We start from the raw sequence: 15,717 nt of genomic DNA on the forward strand, positions 1-15,717 counted from the left end.
TTTTTTTTTTTTTTTTTTTTTTTAATATTCCATGTATTTTCTCTATTTTGTTTTGTTTTTTAACTTGAAAAAATAAGAATACTTTAGTTTGGGATTTAAATTCTGTTTCTTTCTCTTTCTTTCTTTGTATCGATGCAATTATGGCACGGAATTAGAGCCCTGCAACGCCGCCATGGCAACTGCACTGTTTTCTCTCTCCTCGCCTAAAAAAAAAACCCTCATTTAAGATAACCAGACAAACAATTCTCTCTCTAAAAAACCCTCCATTTTTCCACCCTCTCTTCTCGCTCACACCATAATTACGATACGAACGCCACAGAGTAACACGAAGAGAGAGAAGGAACATGAAGATCTATGAGTGGGCACTTCCTCTACTGTTGTCTGTCTTTCAGTTTCAATGAATATCGAGTAAAAATCTCAGTAGTTTGCATGACAGATCCAATGGTTGCCAGCTGCCCACGTGTCAGAACTCTACCTTTTCTTATTCGTCCTTCCACCGTAAAACCCGCAGGCACCTTTTTCCCCCTCCCTTCTATTATTATAATTATTAAAATTATTTTAATTAATTAAAATTTTTCTTTATTTTTAGTTTCATAATCCTCACAGCAATCAATCTACTCTACAGAGGAAGGAATGTTAGTGTCACATGCAAATCCCGGAAATCTCCATGACAGGACCCTCTGAACCTGACATGTGTTATTATTACTATTGTAAATATTAAACTCTTATTTAATATTAATATATTAATAATTCTTGTATTATTATTTATATATTATTATTATTTTTAACAAAATGACACAATCCAATCCATAGCCAGAGCTGTGAGAATTTGTTGTCGTCATCCAGATTTCAGACATACGCTTTTGTCATTAAATACATCAAATTGTGTCGTAATCAACTTATCATTTGACCTTAACTTTCGTGTTATGTCTTTCATTTTATTATTTATTTAATCCAAATCTCTCTATTTTCCCAAGGTCAACAACATTTCTTTAATATGCTTTTTATCAACATTTTCCAATTCCCAATTAAACTTTAATTACTAAGAAAATAGTCTTCAAGTGTTATTTATTTATTTAATTTATCGAAATAAATTGTAAATTAAAAAATATGTAATTAAAAGAATAACCAAGCAAGGCCGCCTTATTATTTCGGGACGAAAAAGATTAGCTACGTAGAGTGCCTCTATGACTATATAACATTATTTACTACTCATCTATGTCAAGAAACATCTCGAGTGGCTATCCATCAATTTTTTATATAATATATATATTTTTTTTTTGTAATTATTACTAATTATTTTCAGACAAATAAACCTTTTACAGTTTATGATATTTATTTTGTTTTTTTCTTGCCTATTTACAAAAATTATAACATTAGTTTTTTCGAGATTGCTGCTAATTTTATAATTTAAATTATGGTATCAAAATTTTCATATTTCTATCCATTTTTTATTTTTATGACCGTTTTTTTGTTTATTATTTGATTGGTAAGGCGTTTAAAAATTAATGATTACATAACAAAAGTAAAATTATTGTTGTAATTCATGGTGTTGAATTATTGGAGAAAAGAATTAAAAAAAAAAAAGAAATAGAAATAATGATTTTAATTACGTAGAAATAGGGGGGGAAAAGAAAGGGTAGAGAAGCTTAATTAAGAGACTTAAAAGCCCTTTTAAGCAAACGATCACGTGACCCGCGCTAAAACTTAGTGGACACTGTCCACTAATAATTGGGTTTTTATTATAATAATATAAATATAGAAATTAATGATCACTAAAGATGGCCACCCGCCGGCCGCCGTAGTCCGCCGTACATCGCCGTCCTTGACCTTTGACGTGGCATTTGTTTAAGCTTAATAAAGAGAGAGGAAAAAAAAAAATAAGTGGAAGAATAATTAGGGGCCCGAGGCAAATTTCACATTGACTTTCCCACCATCTGATTTGATCTAATCTCACAAAATAAATTCCCCTTTTTTTTTTCTTTTTTTAAAAAAAAAACTCTGTCGTGAATTGTGATTGATTTTAAGTTTTTTTCTTTTAATTATTATTTTCTTTTTCTTTTTTGTCTTTTTGTTTTTTATTTTTTATTTTTATTATTTGTTTTCTGGTTTGGTCTCAACTTTTAAGCAGCTAACTGGTAGCTGACCATGTGCCCAGTTTCCCCAAACTAAACACATCCCATTTTTGTGTTTAGTAAAATCATTCCACACTTTTTTTTGATGACGTCTATGTTTTCTTCTTTTATTTTCTTTTAAGATATTCATATTATCTATTAACTCTATAACAAAATTTCAAAAATAATGTTGATATCGTTCACTTTTGTCTATTACGTGTCGCTCTCAGACTCACCGTTTTTAAAACGCGTCTAGGGAAAGATTTTTCATACCCTTTTAAATATATATTAAAATTAAGGATATAAGCAATGGGTATCACATAAATTAATATTAAATATGCTTCACCCTTTAAAAAATAGTATATTTTGATTTATCGGACCAAAATCTATTGATATGACGTCTTAGAAAACTAATGTCATATCAAATAAAAATTTAAAACGATTCTTCGACCGAAGAAAACTCCTTCATTTAACGAAAAGGAATCTCAGAATTGGAATGAGAGGTTATTCGCTAAAAGGTTTTGTTTCTCGGTTCAAATGTTTTCTTCTTCTTAATTGTCCCATCAAAGAAAAAAATAAATAAATAAACATTTAAATAGAGAAAAAAAAAAGCTACAAAAGGGGAAAAAAATAAAACAACAAAGGGTTTTAAAAATAATAATAGGACAAAAGACAACCTTAATTTTGCCGCGCCAGAGATGGTTGACCCATGAAGATGGAGACAAACCAACAATGGACCTGTCTGCTACAAAGAGTTCAACGCTTGAAAGGTGTTTTGTTCTGGGCCACATCCAAGGCCCATCATTCGGCCCACTTGTTTCTTTGGGCCCCCATATCCAAAAAAGGGTTTTAATACGACGTAAGCATGACTTAAGTAATAATTGTCCGAATTTAATTTCTGGATAATAATAATAATAAATATGAAATCCTGGAGAGAGACAGAGAGAGAGAGACAGAGAGAGAGAGAGAGAGAGACCTCAAATTTAACGAAAGTAATATGTTTTGCCATATTTGAGACAGGATAATGTTTCCCCAAAATTTCGATTTATTTAATGTAAAGAGATAATTAGTAATTATGCCGACAGAAAAGGGAAATTAAATTATGTAAAGACGAGAGAGAGAAATGGGGAATTCCAATAATTGCATCTTTTTCTTACATATCTCGAGCCTTGTGCTTTCTTTTGTCTCAGTTGACTGTGCCTCTTTCCCCCAAGGTTTAAGGCAGTACATTTTTAGGGATGAAAAAGGGAATTTTTTAAATAATAATAATAATAAATAATTAAATAATTAAATAATTAAATAAAAAAGGATTTTAAGGATGGGAAGGGGTGTGCTGTGTTGGCAATGAACAGACAGAAAGAAAAGGGACCTCTGACTTTAGGTCAAAGCTACTTGAAAACTCTCGTAGGTAAAAGTGGTAAAAAAAAGCCAACCATTTTTGGATTGTCTGGTGGTCTCTCTGAATTTTTTATTATTTATTTGAAAAAATTAAGGAAAAAGTTTTTCCTTTATTTATGTATTTATTCTTTACTGTCTTTTGTTTGGTTCTAGATTTTTCTTGTTTTTTTTTTTTTTTTAAATACTCTTGGGCTTGCTAAGCCCATATGGTGTTTTCAGCCCAGTAAGCCCACGAAGCCCATTGGGCTGAGTGAGTTGGAATAAAAAGAAATATCTAAGTTTAAATCCATTATAGCATTACATCAGGGCCGGATGAATTTGAAAGCCCATTTGTAGACTCTTGAGTCGGCCCAATTCAAAGCTTCAATAGGGGCTTAAGTTGTAATTATATAGCTAAACAATTTTATAAAAATAAATAACCAAACCATATATTTTTTGGATTTTGTTTTTAACCTAGGTAAAATTTTAGTTTTTAAAATATTTATTTATTTATTTTTAAACATTTAATTAATACATATAACTCAATAAAAAAAAAATTATTTCAAAAGGTAGTTACAGAATAAATAATAGAAAAATAATTATAAAATTGAATACAAATATGTATATATAATTATATCCGTAATAAAAATACAAAATTTATTTTTTCTATTATTTCATTTGATATAAATATAATGGATTAATAAATATTATTGAAATGAATAAATGTGGGGTTGGGAAAAAGGCAATTAATTAATGAGTGAGATGCTTATTAAGGGCATTAATCAAAATTAATTTCATAATCTCTGGACAGCTGGCCCCCAAGCTCTAAGTACGGCCTTATTTCAAGCATTTTGATGTCCCTTTTTTACTTTTTTTTTTTTTTTTACTTTTTTAATTATTGAAATAACTAGGTCCATCATCCTTAAAATATGGTTTTAAATTAACAATTCCATCATATATCATCAAAAGAGGCGCGTGTAACTGATATCGTAGAGGTCGTTCTTTATTGTTTATGACATATCAATGCCGTGTATAAATAGAGATTCAAACCTTTAACTTTTTGATCGAAAATATATGTCTTAACTAATTGAGCTATTATCCATTATTAAAATGAACATAAATTTGAATGTAAATATATTTTTTGGTCGGAATATAATTTTGTTAAATTAGGTTTGTGAAGGAGGGCATAATGGATATGAATTTTGACGTAAGCCAAGGTGGGTATAGTTTTTGTTTCAAAAGTCATACCCTGAAATTACAACTTTACCCTCCACATAAGTACATACAAAACTAGAAAAATTGAACAGTGGCTTCCATTATAACTTTTGGTGACGCTTCGGAGTTCGAAGGATGAACATCTGAAAATGATTCTTTTGCTTTTACTGTAAGAAAGTGGGTTTGCTGTTCTAATCATTTCTTAAATCTCTTATTTTTTTAATGCCAAAGATCTAATTTCTTCACTGTGGAGGATCCTCATGGATGTACCGCCATTCTTATTATATTGTGTAATTATTGATTCTCCATTTTTCTCACGAGTTCTTCCCTGATTGCTCTGGCCAAGCGTTTTCTTCTTCTTTTGTTGTTCTTAATCAGAAATACATGAAGATTCTGTGTGATGTCTGTGAAAATGCGGAAGCGGTGGTGTTCTGCACGGCGGACGAGGCGGCGCTCTGTAATTTATGCGATCACCGTGTCCACAATGCTAATAAGCTCGCTTCGAAGCACCGCCGCTTTTCTCTGCTCCGCTCTGATGCGGCGGAGGCCCCCGTCTGCGATGTGTGCCGGGTATTTTGCTGAGATCTGATTGGTTTTTGTTGGGATTTGGGTTTTACTCTGTTTTTGTTTATTTTTTGAATTTGATTTTGTAGGAGCGGCGAGGGTTCTTGTTCTGTCAGCAGGATAGAGCGATTCTGTGTAGAGAATGCGATGATCCAATTCATTCGGCCAACGAACTCACTATGAAGCACGATAGGTTTCTTCAGATTGGGATTAAGCTTTCCGCCACCGCTACTCTGTACGAACCGCCTCCCTCCGGGGAGAAACTGATCGGGAGTGGTGGTTGTGTTGTTTCTAAATCGAAGTTAAAGGGCTCTGTCAAGAAGGCGGCTGCTGTTTCTAGTGCTCCAACGGTATGCACAACAAGTGTTTGTGTAAATGCCCCAACGAACTTAACTCCGACGACAGCCGTGAATGAGGGCGGCGGAGGTCAGATTGCGACTGAGGGCGGTGGATCAGCTAGTAGCATATCGGAATATTTGATGGAGACGCTTCCTGGGTGGCCATTTGAAGAGTTTCTTGAGGTATGTTTAACAACTCTGTCACTGTTTCTGTGTGAAGCTGACGAAAAAGTTGAGTTGAGGAATGTTTGATTATGAAAGTCGTTAATTTAGGGAATGATTATGGGTTTATAATCAAATAATACTCTCTACAGGGGAAAACTCGAAAAACAAAACCATGAGAACTTATATTTAAAGTGGACAATATCATATCAGTGCGGATAGTTGTGTTTTCTAACCGTTCTTGTGTCTTCTCTTTTGGCAGTTTGAAGGGGTGGGGTTTCCATTGTCATCATGGGAAGGCTTGGAGCCTTGGGTCCCTCAGGGGCCACCAGCGGCGCTGTTTGGGTTGAAGGACACGAAGGCATTGGTAGTGAATTCATCAAAAGTGAATAGAGTGTGGACAGACGATGGTTTCACTGTGCCACAGATTATTAGTACAACCCCATCTGCAGGGTTTAAGGGGTCCAGACCTTTTTCATAATTAACCAACAACACTTCCATTCCTTATTGCCATTTTCTTCTCTCCTCTTCGCTCTCTGATCTGGTTTCTTCTTCTTCTTCTTCTTCTTCTTCTTCTGGGTTCTACTTTTTGTTTCAAGTTTCTTCTGTAATTTAATGGGTTTCTTTTACATTTTGTTTAGGTTTCACCTGTTCTTTAATGGGTACATTCTTCTTCTTCTGGTTTCTGTTAGTTTTTAAAAAACCAAAAATGGTTCAGCTGTAATATAATGGGTTCTTCTTCTTCCTCGAGAATGAAGATCTCACAATTTCCAGTGTTCACCGTCACATGTGTAACTCTGATACTATTTGTAATAGTAAAAAATCGTAGCTAACAAATATTATCAGCTTTAACTCGTATATTACAAATAATAATCTATATATTAGAGATAATCTAAAAGTTTTAAAACATATTAGGTAGAAGATATTATTATATTAATGGATTAAATTTAATTAGATTTTTATAAACAATCAAATTATCAAATTATGTTAATCGTGTCAATTTAGCAGTTCATTGTAGTCTGGTTGGTTTGCTCAAAATTAATAGCTGAGAGCTTCTTGTTTGTAGGAACGACGACTCTCTGCAATGATATGATATTATCCACTTTGAACATAAACTCTGATGGTTACGACTCTCTACAATCATATGATATTGTCCACCTTCAGCATAAGCTCTAATGGTTTTGGTTTGGACTTAATGTATTCTTTACTTATAAATTAGCCAACTAAGATTCTTGTCAATAATCTTTAACAATCTTTCCCTTTCCAACAATCCGAACAAAGAACAATATAGATCTTCGCCCCTAAGGCCTATTAGAACCCTCGAATAGTCTGTCTTAAATCGAGGCTCGACTCATTCTCAAAAACCTTCTAACAAAGACTCACACCTTCAAATTCTATTATCATAGTTAAGTTAAACAAGATTCTGACATTGCAAAATCTATGAAGCTCATTTAATGTTTAGGAGTTGTAGCTGCGAAATGGCTTACGACAATTACAGAATACCCGGCTTGTTTGGAACGTCTCACGTTTCCAGCTTCTTCATGATTCATCGCCATTCCATCAATACTTTCAACTTCCCTGTTTAATTCGAAACGATGCCACTAATTCTCATCAATCTTCATGAGAAATGCATTGGACATCCGCATGGTGGCAAACCGGTATGCCGCAAAATTGCAGCTCTGTTCCCCACAGGATCCGACTTCATTTTCACTTGCTCGGGCAGTTCATGGCCATATGATTGCATCCGGGTTCAAGCCTCGTGGCCATTTCCTTAACCGGCTGCTTGAAGTGTATTGCAAATCGTCGAATCTTGTGTATGCACGCCAACTGTTCGACGAAATTCCCAGCCCAGATGCGATAGCAAGGACTACTTTGATTACGGCGTATTCTGCTTCGGGGAATCTGAAACTGGGTCGAGAGATATTTAATGGAACTCCATTGCATTTGAGGGATACTGTTTTCTACAATGCAATGATCATTGGTTATTCGCACAACGATGATGGTCTTTCAGCTCTTGAACTGTTCCGTGCTATGAGACGGGATGACTTCCGGCCTGATGACTTCACATTTACAAGCGTTCTCAGTGCTTTGGTGCTTGTTGTTGACAATGAGCAGCAGTGTGGTCAGATGCATTGTGCAGTGGTGAAGTCTGGAATGGGGTGTGTTTCTTCTTCAGTGTTGAACGCTCTTCTGTCTGTTTATGTCAAGTGTGCATCACCATTGGCGATATCATCTTCAGGAATGGTTTCTGCTAGGAAACTGTTCGACGAAATGCCTAAGAGGGATGAGCTAACATGGACGACGATGATTACTGGGTACGTACGGAACGATGATCTAAATGGCGCTCGGGAAGTATTCGATTCAATGGCTGAAAAGCTTGGGGCAGCATGGAATGCCATGATATCGGGATATGTACACCATGGTTGTTTTCTGGAAGCATTGATAATGTTTAGGAAAATGCGTTCTCTCGGAATTCAGCATGATGAGGTCACCTACACGACCATAATCAGTGCTTGTGCCAATGGTGGGTTCTTTCAACAGGGAAAACAGGTGCATGCTTACATTCTAAAAAATGAGCTGAACCCAAATCATAACTTTTTGCTGTCTGTGAGTAATGCACTGATTACTTTGTATTGTAAAAACGATAAAGTCGATGAGGCACGGAAGGCTTTTCATCAGATGCCACTTAGAAATACTGTTACTTGGAATGCAATCTTATCAGGGTATGTGAATGCAGGGCGTATCGAGGAAGCGAAGTCTTTCTTCGAAGAAATGCCAGAGAAAAACCTTCTTACACTGACTGTAATGATTTCAGGATTGGCACAAAATGGATTTGGAGATGAGGGTTTGAAGCTGTTCAAGCAAATGAGATTGGATGGCTTTGAACCTTGTGATTATGCATTTACAGGCGCAATTACAGCATGTTCTGTGCTTGGAGCATTGGAGAATGGTCGCCAGCTCCATGCTCAACTTGTTCATCTGGGCTACAATTCAAACCTTTCTGTTGGCAATGCATTGATATCAATGTATGCAAGATGTGGAGTTCTTGAGGCTGCGGAATCTGTGTTTCTCTCTATGCCTTTTGTAGACTTGGTGTCATGGAATGCCATGATTGCAGCACTGGGACAGCACGGGTATGGTACAAAAGCTATTGAACTTTTTGATCAAATGTCGAAAAATGGCGTATTCCCTGACAGAATAACCTTTCTTACTGTTCTTACTGCGTGTTGTCACGCTGGTTTGGTTGAGGAGGGACGCCATTATTTTATTTTGATGTTAGAAAATTACGGCATCAGTCCTGATGAAGATCATTATGCTCGAATGGTCGATTTGTTTTGTCGAGCTGGGATGTTCTCATATGCCAAGAATATCATCAACACTATGCCTTCTAAACCTGGTGCACCAGTTTGGGAGGCTCTTCTTGCTGGTTGCCGGATTCACAGCAACCTGGATTTAGGAATAGAAGCGGCTGAGCAACTTTTTGAACTAACGCCGCAACACGACGGAACCTATGTACTTTTGTCGAACATGTACGCCGATGTCGGTCGGTGGAACGACGTTGCTAAGGTGCGGAAGTTGATGAGGGACAAAGGGGTCCAGAAGGAGCCTGCTTGTAGTTGGATCGAGGTCGAGAACGAGGTTCATGTGTTCTTGGTCGATGATGATGTGCACCCTGAGGTGGTATCTGTGTACCGTTACCTGGAGGAGCTGGGGCTTGAAATGAAGAAATTGGGATATGTCCCAGACACTAAATATGTGTTGCATGATATGGAATGTGAGCAAAAGGAACATGCCTTGTCTACGCACAGTGAGAAGGTCGCTGTTGCGTTTGGGCTAATGAAGCTCCCTCCAGGAGCCACAGTCAGGGTTTTCAAGAACCTCAGGATCTGTGGGGATTGCCATAATGCATTCAAGTTCATGTCTAAAGTGGTGAAGAGAGAGATAATAGTGAGGGATAGGAAGAGGTTTCACCATTTTAACAACGGTGAATGTTCGTGCGGTAATTACTGGTAATTATCGGAGATGTTTGTGGGTTATAGGGTTAAGTCGGGTTAGAATATTTTTTTAGAATAATCGTCAAACCAAATCTAAATAAATTCAAAATGGGTCGGATTAGGTTGGGTTGATCGTATTTTTCTAATACAATTCGTGTGCGCTCCATGAATGGAATGTCAGACAATTATGTATTTAAAAAAGTTTTAACAATTCTAAAATGAAAATCTAATGAATGGTTTAAATCTAATGAATGGTTTAAATTGATTGGTTTACGCAGGTTTAGTGTTTAATTTAATACAATTATTAAATTACATCAGAGTAGATGAGAGATACATGAAAAAATTGAGACCACATTCGAAGGATAACATTATCCAAAATGTTGTCAATGCCAGCTGCGGGACGACCTAGTTGGAGACAGACAATGGTATGGTTTCCTCGTACCGAAGTCAAATACAACCCTGTAATTACATTATAGGAAAGAAAAAACGACCGACCAACGGACATTCTTCCTAGAACAAGGTTTGATTTCATCACGTGCCATTGAGAAATAGAGATGGAGGGTAAAAACGTAAATAGAGCATTGATATAGTTGGGGATGGTAGTTATTTTCAACGGTCAGTTGCAATCCCAAGTTAGGAGAGAGAGAGAGAGGAGAGAGAGAGAGCGGGGAATGGAATGGAGGGAAAAGCTTAGTTGTTGTTTTGCCATTTTTGTTTTCCCCTTCCCCTCTTTTTCCTCTGTTTTTTTTTTCCTTTGCAGATCATCTTCTGGAAAAGGACGAGAAGGCGGAAAGCCACTTTTTCCTTACGATTTTCCCGCTCGAAATCGAACTGTCTGGTGAATCTCATCTTCAATTTTTGATTCCTTTTTGTTTTCTCCAGGAGTTCGTTTGAACAGGAGACTTCTCTTGAGGCTTTGAGAACCCTAGAAGGCGAGCCGATCGGTTTTGGAATTAAGAAAAGCGCGGAGCAACAATATGGGAGGCGAGGAGCCAATGCGGGGGATTGTTCACGATTCAAATACCCTAGAAGAAACGATCCGCGTTTCCATTAGGTTAAGGCCATTGAACGACAAGGAATCGGCCAAAAACGACTCCTCCGATTGGGAATGCATCAACAATAACTCCGTCGTATTCCGAAGTACTTTACCGGACCGCTCTATGTTTCCCCAAACTTACACATTCGGTAAGAAACACAAATGTTTCGATTATCTTGTTCATTTGATCGATTTAGATTATTTTGGAGTGATTTTGAAATTTTAACAATCATGTTCATATTCAAAATCAATCCAAAACATGTTTTAGTCAAGCCATAATCATTTCTAAATTTTCTAGATCTGATTTTCCTCTTTTGCGTTTTGTTTGTTTGTTTGTTCTTCTTTGTCATCTACCTGGTGGATTAGATAGAGTATTTGGGTGTGACAGTACAACAAAGCAAGTTTATGAAGAAGGAGCCAAAGAAGTAGCTCTTTCTGTGGTGAACGGCATTAACTGTAAATAATACTATCTCTGTTTCCATTTCTGAATATGCCTACCATATTATCACAATGCCTCTACTTTCAGCAACAATTTTTGCATATGGGCAAACAAGCAGTGGAAAGACTTACACCATGAATGGAGTCACCGAGTATTCTGTGGCAGACATTTATGATTACATTGAGAAGGTAAGCTTTATCATCGAATCTATAGAAATTTAATACGCTATATGACACGTCTAACTCGACAATAACTTATGGATCGTAGCATCAAGATAGAGAATTCGTGCTGAAGTTTTCAGCGATTGAGATATACAATGAAGCTGTTAGAGATCTCCTTAGCTTTGAAAGTGTCCCACTTAGACTGCTTGATGATCCTGAGGTGCATAAACTTTTCATTTTTCTGTTTTGTTCATTTATAACAATGAGTAGAGATTTTAATGACATGTAAGCCTTAATGTTGCAGAAAGGAACTGTTGTTGAGAAACTTATAGAGGAGACATTGAAAGACAGGGGCCATCTCCAGGAGCTTCTTTCCTTCTGTCAAGGTGAAAATATTTAACTCTTCCTTTGATAAATTTACCTCTGAGAATTTATCTCTGAGATGCATTTTAAGCAGTTCAAAGAAAGATAGGGGAGACATCTCTGAATGAAACTAGCTCCAGATCACATCAAATCCTAAGGCTAGTAAGTATGCCATGAAATTTACTAATTTACTAATTTGGGTTAAATTCTTTCCCAGAAGTTTGAGGATCAAAACAATGTTTAAACCTTGTGGTTAAATTTCTCATTAAGGATCGTTTAAATGATATCATTCCTGCAGACAATTGAAAGCACTGCTCGCAAATTCCAGAAGTCTGGAACTTCAAGCAGTCTCACGGCTACAGTGGTAAAAAAAAGGACCTGTTCTTGGAAGTTCAATTAATTGAGAAATCCTCTTCTAAACAAAAAAAAACTTTTTTTCTTTGTTCTTTATACAGAACTTTGTTGATCTTGCTGGAAGTGAACGGGCTTCTCAAACAATGTCTGCTGGGACAAGACTAAAAGAAGGTTGCCATATCAACCGTAGTTTGCTGGCTCTGGGAACTGTTATTCGCAAACTAAGGTTTGGTTTTCTTTCATCCACATATTTGATGGAAGAAATGGAATGATTTCGTTTCTTGTTTTTCATTTCTGCTTCATAAGAAAGAAAAACAAAACATATGATCCTGTATTCTCTGTTTATGAATGGAATGCAGCAAAGGAAGGAACGGGCACGTACCTTATAGAGATTCGAAGCTAACACGTATTCTGCAGAATTCTCTAGGGGGGAATGGTCGAACAGCTATCATTTGTACTATGAGTCCTGCTCGTATCCATGTTGAACAATCAAGAAATACATTGCTATTTGCTACTTGTGCAAAAGCGGTGAGTACAAATGCACATGTCAATGTGGTGGTCTCAGATAAGGCTTTGGTGAAGCAGTTGCAAAGGGAATTGGCTAGACTTGAGACTGAGATGAAGAACTTCAAGCCACTTCCTGGCAAAGGAGATTCTACTGCCTTGTTGAAAGAGAAAGAACTTGTCATTGAGCAGGTGAGGATTTAGCTCCTACATTCATTCAATCTAATCAAACAGGTTTCCTATTTATATATGAAATCTATTTGAAACACTTTTCTCAACAAAAGGAGAATAACCCGAATCAGGCAGCGGTAAGTTATTTATCGGTACAGCGTTCTACTCTACTTTTTCTGCACCTGAACATGGTTAAACAGCCTCTGTAAATTCTAACTTGGACAGAAAGAAGGTAAATTCAGCTCCTTTTATTTCTAATTGTTGACCCTTAAGGAAAGTGATGAGGTAAAATCATTAATGAAAATTGATTAGTTGTTTGACAAATGGGAATTAGAGTTAGAAGTTGTTTCTAGATTATCTGGTTTATGTTGAATATGTGGTCGCTGTTGTAATTGTTCCTTATTTTGTTTTTGTTTATGAATACTCAGATGGACAAAGAGATCAGGGAATTGACTCGGCAGCGTGATCTTGCTCAATATCGAATCGAGAATTTATTGTATTCTGTCGGAGAAGATATGATATTTAAGCAAAGTGAAAATATAGTACAAACAGTACCAGATCTAGTTGATCTCGATGCCGATGTCGATCTCGATCTCGATCTGCATTCTGAAGACTCAAGCCTCAAAACTTTTGGCACATTTTATGGACAAGAAGAGAATAGCCCTCACAAGGTTGATCCTCTATTCTCTTTTAGTGACGAGGACAATTTTCTACTAGATAGCAGTACTCCTGAACTGGCTGGACCTGATCCTTACAACGACTGGGAAGAGATTGCTAAACGTGTTCATGCAAATTATGAAGATAGTTGTAAGGACGTTCAATGCATTGAACTGGAAGAACCAAAAGAAACACTAAACGAAGATGGTGATTTAACTTTAGCTAGATTGGAGGACAGTGAAGGAAAGATGGTTAGTATTTCCGGCACTAATCAAGTGGTATTCCCACAAAGGAAGAACACGGAGATAATTACATTTGACAAAGATTTTACTTACAGCGGTTTTGTGCCAAAAGCAGCTGAGACGCAGAAAACATTGAATTGTATTGTAAATATTTATCCTTCTGAGCGATCTCTCAGCGCAAAGGAAACAACAAAATCTGGTTTTCAGAACTCAAAGTTGGCCAGAAGCAAAAGTTGTTTGACTGTTTTACTGACCTTACCACCACCTTCTTCTTGGATTGAAAAGGCAGAGATAGATCAGAAACCTCAAATTGTTGGATCTGTCGTGAACTTCTCTGGACTAGAAGGCAGTTGGAGAAAGCGCGGTTTAAGCTGTGGAAATATGGACACCATGGACTCACAACCTGTATGTAGTCACAGTTCAGAAGCTAAGACTTTGCAAATAATAGATGAAGATGATGATGATAATGATAATACTAGTGTTGTCAACTTTTCTCCTGAAAAAAAAGGAAAGGGCAAAGCTCGGATAAGGAAGCGATCCGGTTCGGTGAGTTTGTTTTTCTTTTGTATTTTACATTTTGTATCATTCTCTTCTGTGACCATTGACAAACCATAATACATTTTCATCACAATCGTGAGAAATGTAGAGTTTGAACTCTTCTTGGGATATTTCTCTTGATCCCAATGAATGTATATGACAGAGGCTGGGAATGATCTGGAAGAAGGATGAACCAGAAGAAAGCACACAAGAATTTTACATGGAAGAGGCACAAGATTTTGAGTCGGATCCTGAGTGGATTTTAGAGTTCCAAGATCAACAAAGAGAGATAATTGAGCTTTGGGATGCTTGCAACGTACCATTGGCTCACAGATCATATTTCTTCATCCTTTTTAAAGGAGACCCTTCGGATGCTGTATACATGGAAGTAGAGCTTAGAAGGTTGTTCTTTATGAGGGAAGCCATTTCCCGATCAACTGATGTGTCGGGAAGAAACGCCATCACGCAAGCTTCGAGGTATGTGCTTATTTCTTTCGTTTTTAAACCAAAATGCTGAGTTCATCCAGTGTGATTATTGAGTAGTACTAAAACACTTCTGTAAAACTGGAGTAGCTTGAAGGCTCTCAACCGCGAGAGAGAAATGTTGGCCAGGCGAATAAAAAAGAAGTTCACAGTGAAAGAAAGAGATGAGCTTTACGAGAAGTGGGGTATCGACTTGAAGACGAAGCAACGAAGCATACAGTTGACACGAATGCTATGGTCAAGAACAAAGGACATGGAGCATATACAAGAAAGTGCTGCCCTTGTGGCAAAGCTAATTGGATTTGTGGACTCTGATCAGGTGTCAAGGGAGATGTTTGGGCTATCCTTCTCACTCCAATCCTTACATCAAAGTTCTTTTTCCAGGAGAAGGAACCTGTCTCTTCCTTTTTGAACTGTGCACCTTCATATCTTAGTACGTATTTTTTATGTCTTTACTCATCCAGACTAGTAGAAAAATCCAATTATGTAATGAAAATTCCCTAGAAGATGGATAAGATTCTCTTTTAACTTTTCACCTTTCATGTTGTAATTGAATTGACCTCTTGTTGTTCACGTGTATATACACACTTGCGAGGAATACTAACAAAGAACACCATTTTTTTCCCTCCTGTGTACAACTGAAAGATCCCTGAAGTACTTATTGAAAAAGCTTCCCTCTAAGGTTCTACTATAATGAATGATCTCTCTCTACCCAAACTTACTGTGTTTAATGAATATCTTTGACTTCCACTAATGTCCTCCCAACAGACTATTAATAAGAGTGGGAGAATTCGAACCTCACCTCACCTCTTGATCGAGGGTTAGTCTTAACCGATCAAGCTGTTTCGGTTGACTCTTTTTAGTACCTCAAGCATGTTCTTGCATTGAATGGGCTAGCCAAGACCCACTAACCCCACCTTGTGTAATTCACACGAGGATCAAACCTGTCATTAAGACTTACACGTCTCTAATCGTGGGAGCTCGAAGACCAAATCTAAATCGAAT

At 36.8% G+C, this 15,717-nt stretch overlaps 3 protein-coding genes across 5 annotated transcripts; all 3 read left to right on the top strand.

Annotated features, from left to right (window-relative positions):
• The first annotated feature begins 4,821 nt into the window (after positions 1-4,821).
• Positions 4,822-6,512, top strand: LOC111462911 (B-box zinc finger protein 20-like). 2 transcript variants are annotated; one of them, XM_023106724.1, is made up of 4 exons: positions 4,822-4,883; positions 5,085-5,276; positions 5,360-5,791; positions 6,033-6,512. In XM_023106724.1, the coding sequence occupies exons 2-4, from the start codon at positions 5,091-5,093 to the stop codon at positions 6,249-6,251; spliced, it is 837 nt and encodes a 278-aa protein (XP_022962492.1). In that variant the 5' UTR covers positions 4,822-4,883; positions 5,085-5,090; the 3' UTR covers positions 6,252-6,512. The 2 variants fall into 2 exon arrangements, with proteins under 2 accessions (XP_022962492.1, XP_022962493.1); XM_023106725.1 differs by having other exon boundaries at positions 4,857-4,875.
• Positions 6,513-7,191: 679 nt separating this feature from the next.
• On the top strand, positions 7,192-9,941 carry LOC111462910 (pentatricopeptide repeat-containing protein At1g25360-like). Of its 2 annotated transcripts, XM_023106723.1 has the most exons (3): positions 7,192-8,320; positions 8,421-8,493; positions 8,586-9,941. In XM_023106723.1, exons 1-3 carry the CDS (start codon positions 7,391-7,393, stop codon positions 9,782-9,784), a joined length of 2,202 nt encoding a protein of 733 aa, XP_022962491.1. In that variant the 5' UTR covers positions 7,192-7,390; the 3' UTR covers positions 9,785-9,941. The 2 variants fall into 2 exon arrangements, with proteins under 2 accessions (XP_022962491.1, XP_022962489.1); XM_023106721.1 differs by having other exon boundaries at positions 7,192-9,941.
• Positions 9,942-10,236: 295 nt separating this feature from the next.
• Positions 10,237-15,337, top strand: LOC111462437 (kinesin-like protein KIN-7F). The gene is made up of 13 exons (XM_023105997.1): positions 10,237-10,285; positions 10,648-10,950; positions 11,168-11,257; positions 11,328-11,428; positions 11,508-11,621; positions 11,706-11,787; positions 11,859-11,926; positions 12,063-12,128; positions 12,220-12,344; positions 12,478-12,814; positions 13,222-14,238; positions 14,393-14,706; positions 14,803-15,337. Exons 2-13 carry the CDS (start codon positions 10,743-10,745, stop codon positions 15,122-15,124), a joined length of 2,844 nt encoding a protein of 947 aa, XP_022961765.1. The 5' UTR covers positions 10,237-10,285; positions 10,648-10,742; the 3' UTR covers positions 15,125-15,337.
• The last annotated feature ends 380 nt before the right edge of the window (positions 15,338-15,717 follow it).

Source organism: Cucurbita moschata, unplaced genomic scaffold (genome assembly GCF_002738365.1).
Source record: "Cucurbita moschata cultivar Rifu unplaced genomic scaffold, Cmos_1.0 Cmo_Scf00027, whole genome shotgun sequence".
Classification (NCBI taxonomy): Eukaryota; Viridiplantae; Streptophyta; class Magnoliopsida; order Cucurbitales; family Cucurbitaceae; genus Cucurbita; species Cucurbita moschata.